The 18,377-nt window shown below is 40.2% G+C and overlaps 1 protein-coding gene across 4 annotated transcripts in view; it reads right to left on the reverse strand.

The window, feature by feature from the left end:
* Nucleotides 1–3,604: 3,604 nt before the first annotated feature.
* Nucleotides 3,605–18,377, reverse strand: part of Otud4 (OTU deubiquitinase 4) — a 39,232-nt gene continuing 24,459 nt past the window's right edge. For 3 of the 4 annotated variants that reach the window (XM_021169568.3, XM_029480429.2, XM_021169569.3), the window contains 10 exons: nt 17,390–17,490; nt 17,104–17,293; nt 16,064–16,226; nt 14,393–14,516; nt 13,556–13,611; nt 12,703–12,777; nt 11,798–11,936; nt 11,020–11,274; nt 10,063–10,103; nt 3,605–8,563 (listed from right to left, as the gene is read on the reverse strand). In XM_021169568.3, the coding sequence (XP_021025227.1) occupies nt 7,349–8,563; nt 10,063–10,103; nt 11,020–11,274; nt 11,798–11,936; nt 12,703–12,777; nt 13,556–13,611; nt 14,393–14,516; nt 16,064–16,226; nt 17,104–17,293; nt 17,390–17,490 (2,359 nt within the window). In that variant the 3' untranslated portion in view covers nt 3,605–7,348. The remainder of the gene's footprint in view (nt 8,564–10,062; nt 10,104–11,019; nt 11,275–11,797; nt 11,937–12,702; nt 12,778–13,555; nt 13,612–14,392; nt 14,517–16,063; nt 16,227–17,103; nt 17,294–17,389; nt 17,491–18,377) is intronic. The other variant, XM_085843795.1, reaches the window with a different exon arrangement.

Consider the following 18,377-nt stretch of genomic DNA (forward strand, 5'->3'; position numbering starts at 1 on the left):
CCAGTGTGTGGTCATTCTTTCCTTCAGTATGCACTTAATCTTGTTATGGGAATATACTAAAATATATTTGTGAATATTACAGATACAAAGTTCATCCATTTTAATGCTAATGACAATATGTGAATGAGTATTTTTGTGCAAATGAAATTTGAAAATACAAAATCAGATATTAAACTTTTTTTTTACTTCTTTGAGACAGGTTTCTTTATAGATTGGCTGTCCTGGACTTAAGAGACCCGCCTGCCTCTGCCTCCTGAGTGCTGGGGTAGAATGCACGTGCCACCACTGCCCGGCCAGATACTAAAACTTTGACATAGCAATAGGAAGGCCTATTCCACTAACAGGAGTTTGTCAAAGTGCAGTGTTTGGCTATCAAAAAGAGTACCACTAGAAATCTGTAATACTGAATGAACAAAGGCAAGTTGCAAAATAGTTGCATGACTAGCTTTATGTGAAGACACTACGACATTAAACCAAGATTAATTTTAGGACAATTTGGTCAAAGTACAGGAAGAGTATATTTTTATTTTTACTTTGTGTGCATTGGTGTTTTGCCTGCTTGTTTGTCTAGGATGCCAGATCCCTTGGAACTGGAATAGACAGTTGTGAGCTGCCATGTAGATGCTGGGAATTGAACCCAGGTACTCTGGAAAAGCAGCCACTTACTGCTCTTGCAGAAGACCCAAGTTTGATTCCCAGCACCCACCAATGATAGCTCATAACAGTCCCTAACTGCAGGCCTCTGTGGGGACCCATCCCTCAATACAAAACTTTACAAGTCACATCTCATTGTTTATCCCATCCATTTCAAGAAAAAAAAAAAATGGCACCAACTGCAACCAGCTACAAGCCATGTTTTTTAAAAACAAAATCTCAATCACTCAATTTTACCAATTAAGCCAGATGCTCCTGTGAAAGCAACCAGCTGACCTTCCTTCACAGTGGAAGTCCTAGAAGGAATGCCCACCTACTTCAAACTAAGTAGCCCTACCTCCTTCCTGTGTCTATCTATCTTCCTGACTCCTCCTTACTCTCTGGCTTTCTCTTAATAATCTTATGTTCACTTCCTGTTACAGGTTGCTTGCCCTGCCTCTTGATCTATGGTTAACTTTATTTAATCCTGTTTACAACATTCAAGCAGAAAGCTCTTGGATTAAAGGTGTGGGCTGAGCCACACCACAACTAAAGAGTTTTTGTTTTTCTCAGTAAATAACACACTCTCAGGGTTCACTGTGTGATTGAATATCCTGCAACACAAACAAGTCTTGCTTACCCCCATCTGGCTTCTCTATTAGCCTGGACAATCCCCTAGCACACAAGTGATTGGGAAATGCACTCCTTCCTCCCTACCCTCAAACACTTCATCTGGATAGCTCAGTCAAGACCTACATAGTAGGGCTGAGATGGCTCAGTGGCAGAGTGCAAAGCTATATGGCTATTGTAGCCGCTTTCTAAAATACACATGTGAAAATAATGTGAATACAATCACCTTATGAGACAATGCTCCTACTAGATAGAACATGCCACCAAGTAAACCTCCAGTGCAGGGAAAACAATTTCTTGAGCTACTGGCCAAAAAGGGTTCCCATAAACTGGGCAGTGATGGTCCAGGTTTTCAATCTCAGCACTTGAGAGGCGGAGCTCTATGAATTCAAGGCCAGACTGGTCTACAGAGCAAGTTGAAGGGCAACCAAGGTTACACAGAGAAACACTATCTCAAAAAATAAAAACCAAAGGGGTCCCCATATATACCCCTATTGCTATTGGCTACTCTACATGAGGGAAGAAAGGGCTCTATTGCTGATAGCAGCTGTAAAAGGAACATGCAGAAAGTGAGTTGGCACCCAGCGATAGGCTTCACCCCTGCTGACTAGTGTTCGGGGTGCTGGAAGGTACTCTACTCTGCATTACCATCAGAGAAAAGTAGCATCATGAGCTGCAAACCCACTGTAAAAGGACTGGTACAGTAGGGGAACAAATGTTATGGGAGTACCATTTGCGTGTGTATTCACACACATATGCCATCGCAGGAGTTCCTTTCACCATGCAGATCCCAGGAATTGAACTCAGCTCAATTTAAGGCTCAGCAGCATATATTCTTTCTCTAAGCCATTTCCAAGGCCCCAACCACATTTTGGTTACAGTTAAGGTCTACTCCATGAGGAATCCATACCTGGCACTGCAAAAGAAAACAAGAACTGAGAGTTGACAGATCATGAGATCTAGGGAGAAACTTGGTTATTCTACTGAAGGAAAATAGCAGTAAAACAACGAATAACCCAGTGCTGCAGATCCCTGCGTTGCTCCACCCCTTGTCAGGGCTTTCCTCAGTGGATAACTAGCTGACATCCCACAACTGGTCAATGTGCAGACTCTGGAGCACTCGTGAGGTATTGGCACCTGCTGGGAAAGGGAGAGTGTCATCTCCAATACAGTGCCACTGGTCTATCAACCACATGCCAGGCAGGGACATTTTTGTGTTACTGCAGCTCTTAATTTTTTTGTTTTTGTTTGGAATAACAAGAATTTAGGTGAGTGGAGATATAGGGAGGACCTGCATTAAACTGGAAAGAATATTACCAAACTATATTGGATTAAAAATGAATTTATATGACTGCTCACACGCCGGCCCCGCCCTCCCCCTCCACACACACAAGAGTGTATCATTAGGTCAGATGCACAGGACTTGAATTCCTGCACTGAGGTAGAGAGGCAGGTGAAATTTGAGTTTCAGGCAAGCCAGGGATATAAACTGTAAAGCACAAAGCACAATGCTTGCTTTGTAGCACACACTTGCCAGTGCCCATGTCAGGCTGACTCACTTGCCTTTAATTCCACCTCTAGGAAAATGGCCTCAAAGGGCACCTGCACTCATGCAAAGTCATACACATACACAGTCTTTAAGAAAAAATTCTGAAAAAAAAAAAAAAACCCTCATATAGCTTGCTGTCTATACATCAAGTATTTGCCCTGAATAAGTGTTATTATTTTCAGTTCTACTTCTGAAGAACACAGTTCCCCTAAAAAAGTTCATAATTTAAGCAAAATGACTATTCTTGAGTAAAATTACTTAATGATGAACATGCACTTAAGAATTTTTTTTCAGGGCCAGGGATGTAATTCAAAATAGACCACCTGCCTAAAATGTGCAGTTTGTATTTTACTTCCCAGGACTGCAAAAGGCAAACAGGGTTCAAAGTACTTCAGTGAATCTAATAACATTATTTGTTTCCAATTTGTTCAGTCTTTAGAAAACACCTTCCTGACCTTTTGGGGACTGGGCGTGCGCGCGCGCACACACACACACACACGCGCGCATACACACACACACATACACACAGCTATGTAAAGTCCCTTAGCCTGTGACTGCCTGGGTCTTCTGCATCCCTCTTGAGTGTACTGAAAGGGATGGGGCACACATACCCTTCCTCGTCCAGCCATTTACACTGCCGGTGCGTACGCTGCCACTGACGAGCTCCATCAACCACTCTAACCTTAGCAGTGCAGAACATAAAAGGGAACCAGCACCAGTAAGGTATGAATCCCACTTTCAGTTGCCTCTACTGTAATTATCTTCCAGCATGAAACATACATGGAAACCATGTCATTTTCAAGAGTTTACTAAGATTCATCCTCAGATTTACATATGATGATATACTGGGTTACCCAAAGACCAAAGAATCCCAAGCAGACTTGACAAACAGAATTTAATATATGCACACGGTTGTATATATAATGCAGCATCACACCATGTAGGGCATTGACTTGTTTTATACATTCAGATCGTTTGAAACACTTCTTAAGGCTACGAAACAGAACATAGAAAAATAAACAGCAATATATTCAACACTTACAAAAGTGGTATGATAAAGAATATAAAGTACTATTCCTTTCAACACTTCAAAAGATATGTATAGATATGTATATATGTTTTTACAAGTAACATCACAAAGATCACATCTTCACATGCTTATAAGTATTATTGTACTCAGTGTAAGGCTAGGATCATTTTTCATACATAAATTTTTTTCTAGCTTTGTAACAATGCAATCTTTTTAAACCATTCAAGTAAATTCAACCCCAAAGCTGCTGCTTCTCAGCATTAAGACATGCACCCACCCCTCTTACAGGATTCTCTAAACTTATAATTTTAGGGAAAGGGGAAACAAAAATTCAAAACAAAAAAAAAAAAAAAAAAAAAACAAACAAACAAAAAGTCCCAATTATCAGGAGAGCCAATGGCTGACATTAAGTAGGAAAATCTTAGCTCTTTCAAATCGATATGCTCAATCAAGTGAGCCATTGTGAAAGATTTTTCAAAAGCATAAAATAGGGAGCAAAATACAGTAAACAGAAAATAGTATAGCTTCCTCTTCAGCTACACTAGAATGGACCTTGCTAAGTACCCTAATTGAAAGAAAACCTTCACCTCATAAAACTGAAAGTAAAATAAATGAGGCAAAATAAATATTGCTAGTTTCCAGGATGGCTGAGTATTCTCTAAACCAGAAACGTTTAGAAAGGAACTGTATTGCACCAAGTCAATCACAAGCAAGTTTGCAGTTCACAGGCATTTAGTTTACCCTTGGGCCAAAGAAAACAACACACTCCAAGAATAGTTTGCATCACACGAACTGTCTCAGCACAGTGGGTTGCGGAAAACCTACTCCTGTCAGGCTGAGGCAGGTATGAACCCTACCATGAAACAGACTTACAGGAAACATGAGGGTCACAAGCTACCAGCATTGTGCTGCCAAGGAGTGCGTGGGACAATGGAGGATGTCTGAGAGGAAATAACTTGAACAGCAACAACACTGAAAGGAGCAGAGGTGGGGCCTACTCCAACTACAGCACCTATGCTAAACACGAGCTTTGGTCAGTGCAAGCGTTTGTTCAGAATATAGCCCGTCATCAAGATTTATCATGTGCCAATACAAAGGACTTTCCAGCTGTCATTTTTCTCTTTCTTTTTTCGTGCAGAAAGAGGTCAAAATACAGTATGACAGCTCATATGAAGGAAAAAGCTTGCTTGGCCCTAGTCCGACCTCAGAATAAGGCAAAATCTTCTGATACCTAAAGAAAGAAAACTGACTTTCATACAAAGATTGATCATTTTAAAACTATGAAAGTCAGAGTTCTATACCAGAGGTCAAAACAAAGTGCCACAGGCTACAATTCTTTCATCACTGATCCATCATGCCCTGCAGGTCAGGTAGGAAACAGAAGTTGATTGGTTTCCCTCAGGAGCTATAGTAAGTACTGTCATGCCACTAAGGTAAGACAGTGACCATGAGGACACCAAGCGCTATTCTTCCCTGTCCAATCTTTCAACATTTCCCAAATCAGTAACACAAAAGACACTGGAAAAAGCTACTTCTTTTGAGCTCCTGAGACCAAACATATCAAACCTCTAAAATCTGGCTTTAATATCAAAAGGCGATTTCCATAGTAAAACTATTAGATAAAACCAATTCTACATAAAAAGCACGGACTAAACAGAAGATTCTCTACCGTTCTTATCCATAATTCAGCCACTGATCCTGAACACTGGCCGAGCAGAACCTTTACAACCACTCTAGCTTAGAAGCAGACAATGGGTTCTCAGTTTTTTCTTCACATTCCATGCTATAAATTTTTTACCTAGCACCATCATAATAAAATGTTTATCTTTCAAAGTGCTCTCTCTAAAACTCTACATTACAAAATTTCTAAATGCTAGTCACTACTCAAATCAGCAGTTACACAGACACAGGGTGATTAAAATAGCACAGAGGTAAATACCATCATTACAGTGGAACTTCACTGAGCCTAGCTGACAGCCAAACACCCCAAGTTATCAGAGGACCCAGAACACTTGTCTGCTTCAGTTTGTCAAATTCAAGTGAATTGTATTTGCTTTTAAAAGTAATCTGCTCCCAAAACAAAAGCCACATCTATTTCTGGCTAGGTCTATCACACACAACATGCAAAGAAAAACCACCACCACACTACCTACTATTTGCATAGCACTCAAGCTGCCTGATCACAAGGTAACTGCAACATAAAAAAGGGAGATTTCTCACATTGATATGTACAAATAAGAAATACAAAGTACAGTTAGTTTTACAAAGTGACACAGATGAGAGAATACTGTGCTAACTGGTCTGAATCCAACCTCCAAATGAGAACAGAGTACAACATGCAAAGGGAGCCTCTAGTGAATACTGCAGACTGGAAGAAGCAGGACTACACACGGCACTGATGGGGAAGAACTACAAAATGCAAAGCAAAACCACGTTCTAGCAGCATCCTCTAGAGAACTACAAGTCACAATCAGTTCTTTTTATACAGTAATTCCAGCTATGACAAGTTGAACATGCAACTGTAAAGTGATAAACACAGCTTGTGGTGCAGGGAAAAAAACAAAACACTCTTTTATAGAGAAGCCTATCAGATTAAACATTTCAACATTTCTCACAAAATATTTAGAATCTGTCAGTGCATTAGTGTTAAAGTGGCATTAAAAAACTTCTGCAGGTTTAACAGATGCAGATTATTTCCAAAATGCATAGCATCTACATTCCCTTCGAGTAGGCACCATGATATTTACAGCAGTGCTAGGAGTTCTTGATGGAAACAGCCGTCTCACCGGACTTCCTACTATTTCTTAAACATCTACTGTATGCTATCTCAAATTCAACAAATACTCACCAAAAAATTCAAAAATATACCCTATGGATATTAAAAGAACTATATACAACAATTCTAAGACACAGGTTAATAGGCTGCCTCGTGTGTAATAGTAAAGAGAAGACATTATTCAAGTTTGACAGATACTGAGATGAAAGGCCTTTGGGTTGGAAGCATATTAAAAGACAACAGTGTTTTAGGCTGAGGATTGTTTGAGCCCAGTTTATGACTAAGGCATTGCATAATAAAATATACATTTCTATTTGGTGCAATGTTATGTTTTGGAATCTATAGTGTATTGAATGCTTTATTTTCTTATCACTTTAGTAAACACTAAAAAGCACACATTTCCAACATTTTAAATCAAACTTACACAAGGGAAAAAAATCAAACACTGTCTATGTTTTATATTGAGCTGTTTATAAAAAATACTTAAAAGTCATGTTTACTTTTTACGGGGGCAGTAACCCAATAAACAGATTTTGAATAAGAAAAAACACAATGCCAAAAATTCATCTGCCCCTTGAATTCATGTCCAAAGTCTCATCAGAATAGGAATTAAGGGAAAGGGGGAAAGGGAGGAGATAGTTTCAATTTGGGTTTTTATTGTAATGATTTTAAAGCCTTCAGAAATACCCCACCTAAGAAAAGGCTCTACAACATGAGCAATAACTAACCATTAAGTGTGTTGTCCCCTGTGGCCATCTCCCATCCCTGATCTCCTCCTATCTCCCCTGTATGGGCGTCCTCTAACATGTCGATGGTACTGATAACCTTCATCCCGGCTTCGATTTGGCTGCCCTTTCCAGGACTCCTCGCCTCTCACATGTTGATAGCCACCTCGACCGGAAGAGCCCCAATCACTTTTGTACTTCCTGCTTCCGTAAGTTTGATTATAAAACTGCTTGGATCTGCCACTTCTCAAAATATTAGATACTTCATTCTCATCTTCTGAACTCTCTTCTTTTGGTCTTTGCAATCTATCCACAGAATTGGCCCCAGGGCTGACCACATCAGCAGCAGTCTTGGGATCTTTTCCTTTCTCTGGTTTTTCTTTCAGACTCTGAATGGTCCTCTTAGGCTCAGGTTCAGCAGACCCAGGTTCTCTTTCTCTGTTTAGAATCTGAGTGGGAGGATGCCCCTTTCCTTCCACTGCAGAAGAACCCGAAGCCAAGTCTATGTCTGCCTTCCGTGTCTGGGACGACTGCTCCACTCGGCCTTCATGCTTGCTACTCACACTTGCTTCAGACAGAGAATGTGCACCTTCAACTCTGGCGTCTGGGAACTCATCTACTGCTGAGACAGAATCGCATTCTTTAGACAGATTTAGATTCTCCAAAGGCAAATCCAATTCTCCTTTATCATCAGGGGGCAGGACAATATTTTGCCTCATTACAGGATTTTCTACGAATCCCTGAAAAGGATACCCATACCAAACATGAGGGAAGAAAGGAGGTGCAATGGGAACAGGACCTAAAAATGGGTTAGGCCCAAAAGACTGTTGTGGGTACATGTTCTTGCCACTAAGTGACTCTTCATATTCAGCATGAAGAAGCTGCCCTGGGTTCTCAGACTCCAGTTCAGGTTGGTAAGACAATTGTCCATGACCTTCAGACACCTGAGATGGAGGGATAACCAGAGGTGATGCAAATGCAGGCGGTCCCATCTCTGCCTGTGGCATCTGACCATTAACACTGGCCTCGGGGTGCAGAGAGTAGTGGGCATCGGTGCAAGGACAGTCACTTTCACTCTGAGCAGGAGGGGCTTCTTGGAACCAAGTATTCTGAGGATACACGGGAACAGGGACCTTTGGGTACATCCTGCAGGCTGCCATATAGGCCTGGTGCAGAGGATACAGGTAAGAATGTGGGGCCCACATAGGACAACTATATGCCTGAAAGACAAAAAAACATCAAAATAAAAATGAGAGGTTAAAAAGCTGTCTTTCTGACAGTATTTAGGTTAAGCTAAGTCTCTCAGGCATATAAAACATAAAACAAGTACAGGATCACAGTGGGGACCAACATGAAAAGAGCTAGAATCCAGTCATCACTTCTTGACCCGGTTTCCCTGGGTTCTGACCTGATACAGATTAAAAGGAGAATGCATCATCATAGCCACTGAGAATTTAGCTACATCCATTCACTAGCCTGCCAAAAAATATTCAAACAAGTCAGTCTCCAACAGAGCTCATTAACTAGGAGTCCTCAAAGTACTCCAATAGCCAAGGATTAACATATCAGACCTCAAAAAACAACAACAAAAACAAACAAACAAACAAAAAAATGCCAGGTGTGGTGGCGCACACCTTTAATCCCAGCACTCAGGAGGCAGAGGCAGGTGGATTTCTGAGTTCAAGGCCAGCCTGATCTACATAGTGAGTTCCAGGACAGCCAGGGCTATACAGAGAAACCCTGTCTCAAAAAAACAAACAAAAACAAAAGCAAACAAAAAAAAAAAACATATCAGACCTCTCAACAAAGGATAAAGATGAAAAAGAAATGCTTTAAATCCTTCCTTTGTTGGTATTCAACTAAAAAAACCAAATTATGAAAAAAGTCCAGCATAACCTAGATAAATGTAGCCAGGCAATAGACACAGCATATGGCTTCCTGAGGCTAGCTACAGGATTGGGATACCTGATATTTATTCCATGTTTCTAGAAAAGACAGAAATGAATTCCCGTCAAAGACAGAACACTGACATAACTGTCCTGTGGCCTCTTTCTAAGAAAAGCTTTTTTTCTATTAGCCACTTCCCCTGCGCCCCCACTAACTCTGCTATGTTCCCACCTTACAGAAAGAAGCTTTCTATATTACTCCCTCCAGTCCTTTCAACAGGGGCAGCTTTGCATAACCATGACTAGGAGGCTTCAGAAACACCCAGTGGCTTGTACAGGATGACAGACCTAAATGTGCTACAATACAACTTCATACTAAGACCTTCTTCTAACTCCCATCAAGGACATTCCCATGAACAACAGTCCAGGAACTTGGTTTGCCCCTTCATATATTCCAATGCCAAACTATTATCAATTAAAAGAAAAAGCAAGAGGCAGAGGCAGGCAGATTTCTGAGTTCGAGGCCAGCCTGGTCTACAGTGAGTTCCAGGACAGCCAGGGCTAACACAGAGAAACCCTGTCTCGAAAAACCAAGAAAAAAAAAAAAGAAAAAAGAAAGAAAAGAAAAGAAAAGAAAAGAAAAGAAAAGAAAAGAAAAGAAAAAGAAAAAGAAAAAGAAAAAGGCAAAAGCAAGCATAAACTAGAACCTGTACCATTACCAAACATAAAAGGTTCCATTTAGTAAACCTTAAATTACCAATTAAGAGTTAAATATTTTAAATTTAACTATTTACAGTGACGAGGTTAACTATAAAAAGATAAGATGTAAATACCTTTACACCGAGATTGAAGAAGAATCGAAGAATATTCTTATCTGAAAAAAAAATTTTTTTTCACTAAAATTGCATAGTCAAAGCTTTTTCTTTCTGCCAAAATCAACTATTAAAGCTCTAAAGACATTTTCCTGCTGTATTGTCTGTGCAGTAAAAGACAAAAATAGAAACATAACCAAAAACAGGCGGTGACTAGAGGGCAATTTCAAGTCTGCTACATTTTCCTCTGCATTAATATCTAAATCCCCAAATAGCTGAAATTAAGTTTATCTGATTAAAATTCAATCTGGAAGAAATTCAGATTAACATTATACTCTGTTGTGGTTTCAAGAATTACAAAATGAAAACATAGTGAAAAAACATAAATATCAAATATAAAAATATAAAAATCAAATCAGATATTGGTAGTGTGTACTTATAACCTAGAACTCAGTAGGCTGAAGCCAAGTATAACTCCAGGCCACACTGAGCTGCACAGGAAGACAAAAGCCGAGTATAACTCCCGGCCTACAAAATACATTAAAGCTTGGGCTGGACGGCTCAGCAGTTAAAAGCACTGTCCACTGCTCTTCCAGAGTTCCTGAATTCAATCCCAACAACCACATGGTGGCTCACAACCATCTGTAATGGGATCTGATGCCCTCTTCTGGTGTGTCTGAAGACAGCTACAGTGTACTCACATACATAAAATAAATTCTTTAACAAAATAAATTAATTAAAGCTTAGAAATGATTTCAAAGCTGTCAAAGTTATCTATGGAAAGGGAAAGCAAACAAACAAAGCAAGTATGAGAGGCTTGGCTAAGCACAAACCTCTCTTCCTACCAAGACCAAGCTGAAACAGGCCTGAACACTCAAATGATGCATCTCTGCTCTTCACCGAGCCCTTTCAATGGCTCTTTCTCACTAACTCTGTGTACTTGAGGAAACAGCAACTCGAGGCTGGAGAAGGCCTCACCTTTAGGCAGGTCCTCCCCGGTCTGACACAGTGAATAAGGTGGTGCAATGGCTCGATCTCCCTTCTCACTACAAGGAAACCCAGGATAGAGGGGGTCTTGATAGAGGCTCATTGTCTGAGGCAAAGGCATCAAGGGCTGGTTAACTGCCTGAATTGACACAGGAACCGGAGAAGGTGTTAAATGCGCTTGTGACACGGCAGCATCAGGTCCAGTGGTCTGTGTCACTGACAAAATGGGAATCTGAGCAGGGACACCTAAGATAGGGGAAGAAAAAAAAAACTATAAAAAAAGTCAAAGTTATTTTCATTTAGAAATATCTGTAGTAAACTAACAATACTGCACAGCTTATACACATTGTAAAGTAGCGAACAGTAAGCAACCCTAGGTACCTTAGTAACAACCCAAGAAATAAGCTGAGTCAAAGTAACTATAGTTCCCCCAATAAAATGTCCTTGTGAGGAGTCCTAAAGGAGCTGTAATAAACAATATTGCCTACAGAGGAAACACAAACTGTGACACCAGTCACTGTTGAGCAACCAAAGACAACAATCTGACAATGGGGGTAAGTGGCTCAAATGTCACACACCCACAATGATAAAAGCAGACCCCAACAAACACCATGCACAGGCCCTTGGCCTTCTAGAACCACGAGAAACACTAGGAAGCCCACATTCCTAAGTCTGCTTTGAGGCACCCAGACCTCACTCAAGAACTTGAAACTTCTGATTTGAAAGGCACTGTTAACTGGTTGGAAATTTTTCCAAATTCTTCTCTAACCTGTTGGTCCAAAAGTTGTAGGTTCACTTGGCCAGGCTGGCACAGTGGCTGGTAAAGAAGGCACCGCAGGAGTGAGATGTACTTCTGGAGAAACTAGAAGGGGGGCTGGATTTGACAAAGGTATATGTTCTGCTGGCTTCTTCAAGATGGCAGGTAAAAAAAAGGAAGAAAAGTTCATTTCGCTTTAACACGTTTTAGTAACAAATTTATTTTGAGTGAAGTATAAAAGGCCCTACTATAAATTATTCATGCCAGTCTCAGAGTTCACTCACTGGCCAAGAATACCACATGACACATTTCATATTAACAAATTTGCCTAGCACCAAGAAACAAGCTTTTAAAGGCAAGTGAAAAAAAAAAAAATCACAGAAGTCCTTGGCTTTTTTCCCCCCTAGAAGAATCTTACACAAAAATTTTAAAAATGCACTTAAGTACATTCATTTTGCCAACACAAAGGTATGTTGAGGCAACAGCATTAGACCAAGAACCAAAATGTCTGCTGATAGTCAAGAGTGTTCATTTACTTGGCAAACTACTAGTCCTTTTAAATGCATATAGAAGAATTCATTAGTGATAATGCACACGACTTCTAGAGATATTTTTAATGTTCTTTTTTATTTTCCAACTGAATCAGCACAAAAATAAACAAGGATGCCAAACATAAAAGTTAGCAACTGTAAACTTATCTCAAAATCAACTCACAGTAATGGCCAGAGAATGGCTATAAAATGACATTCCAGAATTTTACAACATTCCAGACTAAAAAGAATAAATTAATTAAGAAAATGTTAAGAGCACCCACATTACATCTGAAATAAATTCTACCATTTACAACACTGATGTTTTCCATATACAGAGTAAAGAAACTGAGATGGGCACCCTTACACCAAGTCCAATAAACTTACTTGTTCTACAGGAGATGGGCACTCTTTCTTTGACTTAGATGGTGATGACACTCTTGTACATTTATCATCGCTGATCTTTGATCAAAAAAAAAGTCATACTGTGATTAAGAGACCTCCATTTTGGACAGTTTACTGAGAACCCACTCCCGTTTAATTTGGCCTGTGCATCACTATGTCACAGTACCAAGGAGCTTTAATTTGGGGTATGACTTTCAAGAGTGTTGACAGTCTCCTTTACAGATCTCACTCTGTAGAGTGATCAAGATTAAACACTAAGATCCCACATAGTAGCGAATGTCTTTCATCCCAGCACTTGGAAGGCAGAGGTAAGCAGATCTCTGAGATAGAGGCCATCCTGGTCTACAGAGCAAGTTATAGGACAGCCAGAGTCCCACAGAGAAACCCTGTCTTGATAAACAAAAATACAAAACAAAACAAAACAACAACAAAAACTAAACATGAAAAACATTGCTTTGCAACTATTCCTATCAGGCATCCTGAAGTAACCTTAGGAAGCAATGAAATGTCAATGCCCTCAACCTTCTCCATCCCAGTTTCCATTTTTCTATTAAGTTATAAAATGTCTAAATGCTTTCAATCTCATTACCGAGCCTCTTCCTCCTACACTATCACAACATTAAAGAACAAGAAGCAACTAATATTTAAACCATTTGGGACTGGTGGGATGGCTCAGCAGCTACAGTACCTGCCACTAAGCCTAGTGGCTTGAGCTCAACCCCTGGGACTCACGTAGCAGGAGATAAAGCTGATCTCTGCTCTCCACATATACACTATGGTGGTCACACGCACGTAATAGGTAAGCAAATGTTTTCAATATATTTAAGACCTTTACCTCCAGTGTGCTTGGCTCCGGTTTTTTATCCACGTGAGTATGGCCACGTAGAGAATCTGCAACAGATCAAGAATTTTAAAAAGGCAGAATCAACCTTGAGTTGATTTAAATACAGAAATACAAGTACTGTCTTAGCTCATATCAATATTTGTCTCCCATGTCAAATATATGACACCAGATGGGCAGCTTAACAATTTTAAGTGTCTTTTCCAAATATACCAATCCCTTCTTATCCACAGTAGATGCGATACACCAGCTGACATCTCAAGCTTTGTATAAACCCAGTTTTATACTAGGAATTTTTCTCTGTATCTATAATTCAGCAGCAACTACTACTGCAGTAAAAAAGAATTCAGATAGTCTGTAATAGAAGTTACACGAATGTAACCTCTTACAAAGTCATTATTACTTCCACCTTTTCATGTAAAGAGAACTCTAGGACTTCTCTTTCTTCTACTCACATTGCCAGCATCTCTACTCTGCACTATGGAGGCATTGCTAGAACACAGGCACTGCCACGCCCACTCAAGGAGACGCTCAAGGTGGCAGACTATAAGAGGCCAGTGGGCAGGCAGCACACACAGCATGGAAACCCTGGCCATCCATCCACATGTGTACAGGAAGCAGCAGGATAGCACAGACATCACCTTGCTACTCAAAACTGCACTCAGTTGGACTCACAGCAAGTGTTTCTGGTACTCGTCATTTATAATTTCCAGATCAGTTTACTTGAATACATAAAACTGCAGAAAGTAAACTACAAATAAGGCAAGAAATGCTGTCTATGACTTGAAACAGTCAGAGATGCCATGTATCTTCGGTGATAAAGCAGTGTACCTTTGTCCTTTCGCTCCTCTGCGTCTGCTCTCCGCGTGCTTCCTTTCCTGTCCCTTGCATGTGAAGACTTCCTTGGGACACACGCATTGCTATTCTGAGAAGGTGACTGACTGACTGATGAACTCTTTAAAATAAAATCATACTGGTATTAAAATTTTACAAATATGTATACAAGCTCTACAAATAACATTCATACTTCTAATCAAAACTCTCCAAGTTTATATAGCTTTATAATTTTATACTTCAGAATCTACTGGATAGTTAATTACGGCTATCATCTAGAATCCACATTCAATTATATATTCTACTCTAATAGTCTACTACTAAATTAAGTATCAGATAATCAGACATTCGGGCTAAATTAATACTTCATTTATCAGTTTCAAGAGATCACACTGACCAAGCTATTATCTTGAAACTGATACGGTAATATCTTTGCTACCAACCCTCCCCAAGGTCTGTTGTGATGGGAAAAATCTCAATTAGCAGGTGTTATTGAAATGACCCAGTCAAAAGTAAACCACTTGAGCTCTGAACAACACATATTATTGGGAAAGTGAAGGGACCAGACCCAGTAAGTTGGGTTTTTAAGATAAATTATCACCAGAGGTTCTCAACTCCTGCTATAGCACTCTTAATCACACAACAGGAAAGAGGCCTAGTCTTCTATTCCAGTTTCTGGTAAAAAAAACTAAGCCACCATCAAATCCACCAGCAGATCAATGTAAATCTAAAATGTGGAAGTAACCCAGTGGCACTGCTTTTTGCCATTCGCTAGTAAAGAGAAGTTTGAATAGAAGAGTGAATATTAATGTCAGTTTCGCTAAGCAAAGCTATGTGAAAACAACTGAAAATGTGTGAGCAAGCCCTGAGCACAGACGGTACTTGCCTTGGGTACCCTTTGCAACCCTCCCTAAGCTCCAGACAGGACTACTCAAATAAGCTCTCAAACTGAGCTTCTCTCTCAGAAAAAAGAAAAGTGAACACGTGCAGCTTTGATACTATCTGTGGAATAATGAGGAGCCTTCAACAGCACTCCCCCTTGCTTCAGTCAGGGTTGCCATGCTATACCATTTGCCAAGACCCTCACCCACATGACAATAGTTCTCCTTTCTGATTGCATCCCAAAGTTAAAAGAAAGACAGTATCCAGTACAGCCCAGCGACTGACACGTGGAACAAGACAGATACATGTGCTTCTTGCCCAGAACAGTATGGTGAGCACACTTAAGTGTAGTATGTTTAATGTACAAGTGATCAAACTTTCCTGAATGTTCAGAAAAACCTTGTAAATGGTCAACTAAGAACTAAGTCTCTGCACTGCAGGATTAGCTTGCAGATCACAAGTCAGTCTGAAAGGAAATACTAACTGTTAGGTGACCAAGCCAACCACTGGCTTACAGTCAGCAGCTGTCTCAGCAGCATCTCTAGACCAGGATTACGACCGTTCTACCTTTACTTCCCCTCCCTCCTATGTCGGCACACAGTCTTACTAGACAAGATGGCCTCTCCTGCTTCTCAAGGGGCTGTGATAACAAGCACACAGTACCAGAGGCGATGTACTGTTTAAAGTATTTCCAGTTTGAAAATGTAAGTCCACCACCTAAGATTATGTGCTACAAACTGCACTGCGAAGGACGTCTAAACATTAACCTTACATCTCAGTACGTACACAAAGGGCAGGGAACGCCTGCTCATCCCGGTTCTGAATCTCATACAGTAAACGAGACTCTTCAATAGCTTGCTTCTCTCTGCGTTCTTCTGGGGAGAGGCCAAAATAGTAAGATTCACGACTCACGTGATCAAAGTCCTCAGCCCTTTCACGGTCAGGTTTTCTGTCAAATAAAACATTCTTTCAGGGGAAAGGCAAATGCATGGAGAACAAAAATGCAATGATCTAGTCTGCATTACAAGTAAACAGCCAACTGAACAAGCCACACCACGACACTCTAACTTAAGACCTCTGGCTGCCGGGCGTGGTGGCGCACGCCTTTAATCCCAGCACTCGGGAGGCAGAGGCAGGCGGATTTCTGAGTTCGAGGCCAGCCTGGTCTACAGTGAGTTCCAGGACAGCCATGGGCTATACAGAGAAACCCTGTCTCAAAAAACCAAAAAAAAAAAAAAAACCCAAAAAGAACAAACATCGTTACCTTTGTGCTATCTGTGTGGCTGAGACCAAATGAGATCCTCCCCCCAAGAACTTTATTGTGAGTTTCTCAATATACAGAACCCATCTTTACGAAAATATCACAGGTACATTAGAAAGCATTTGATGGATCATCTCTTAAGCTTTATTGTGATACGAAATTGAGTTATTTATCACCAGGAATTTTTTTAACAATTACTTAAATATGCCTAGAAAAAATTACCTGGGGGGGCAGACTCTCAAAAGTTTTAACCAATACCAGCTACTGAGTCATTTTTAATCAATCTACCTTCTTGTCTCCTGCAGATTATTATTCAGCTCTCCACACTGATTTGAGAAACCCTGACAGAACTAACATGAAGTTTGCCAACACTTGGAACAAAATATTCAGAAATAAAGGCTTATTCCTGTGTATTGTAGTATTACTGTGTACTGTTTGAAGTTCTGTCAACATTTCTTTTCAACACTACATTATAAACAAGTATGACCTAGAACGTGTAGCTAAAAAGATGAATTATAATGAAGGACATGCAGCAACGGGCTTCTCTTCAATTCAGGGAGGTTACCTTGTGATCTGTGAGGGCATCCTACTTAGATTCTTATGCTCACTGGAGGATTTCTGAGACTGGGACCCTGTAGAATGACTGGAGAATGCATGCTGTCTTACACCCGATGAAGGATGCTGTAGTCGAGGAGGTAGTGCAGATGGGGCTTTGATTGGCTTGTTTAGATTCTTTGGCCCTCTGTAATCTGTATCTGTGGAAAATAGAAAGAGACCTCACAATTTCCCTGACGTAAACAACTCCAAGAACTACTATCATAATCCTAAAGACAGCTTTGATGTGAACTTACCTGAATGGAAATTTTGCCCAGAATTAGGTTTTTTCATCTTCTTTCCTGACACCGTGTTCCAGCTTTCTGGGGGAGGTGGCTTGAGGTTCTTCGGTGTATGTCTTCAAAAGAAACAGAAGTATTTGCTAGTAACTCAACTGGAGAGACAGACACCTCAGCAGTCAGAAACACCAGCTACCCTTCTAGGGGACCTGTCTAATTCTCAGAACCATGAAGTGGCTCATAACCACCCTAACTCCAGTACCAGAGGATCTAATGTTCTGGCCTCCTCAAGCATGATACATGCATGCACTACATGATACATGCAGACAAAACACTCATACACATCAAATAAGTAAATCTAAAACAATCAGTTTAAAAGAACACTAAAACCAATACCCTGCACAGATACTCTGCTGTCAACTTACACAAGATTCGCTTATTTAAACTAGGCATACTGACATATACTTTTAATCTCTGAATTCAGAGGCCAGCCTGATCTATAAAGTGAGTTCTAGGACAGCCAGAGCTGTAGAGAAATCTTGCCTCAAAAATGCATACATACATACATACATACATACATACGTACAAACACACACACACACACACATATGCAGGCAAAGAGAAGTGCTAATTTTAATTTTTTTCCTAGAAAGGGTCTCACTAAATACCCTTGGCCAGCCTGAAAGTTTCTATATATCCCAGACTAGATCCTCCTGCCCCTGTATCCCAAGTGCTAGGATTAAAAGGCACGTACCACCACACCTTTAGTTCTTACATTAAAAGTAAATTAGAAAAACTAGACATAGATGTCATTCAATGAATACTTGCTTATTGTATTACCCTGTGCAAGACACTGGGTTCAATCCCCAACACCGTTAAAAAAAGTTTTAAATAAACATTAAAACAAGTATAACCAGCATTAGCAATCCAAACTTCTAGCATTAACTTTAAAAATGAAATAATACAAGGCCTTAAATAAAAATTAAGCAACAAATTAAGGAGCAAT

Source organism: Mus caroli, unplaced genomic scaffold, assembly GCF_978045245.1.
Source record: "Mus caroli unplaced genomic scaffold, Mus_caroli_1 scaffold_10, whole genome shotgun sequence".
Classification (NCBI taxonomy): domain Eukaryota; kingdom Metazoa; phylum Chordata; class Mammalia; order Rodentia; family Muridae; genus Mus; species Mus caroli.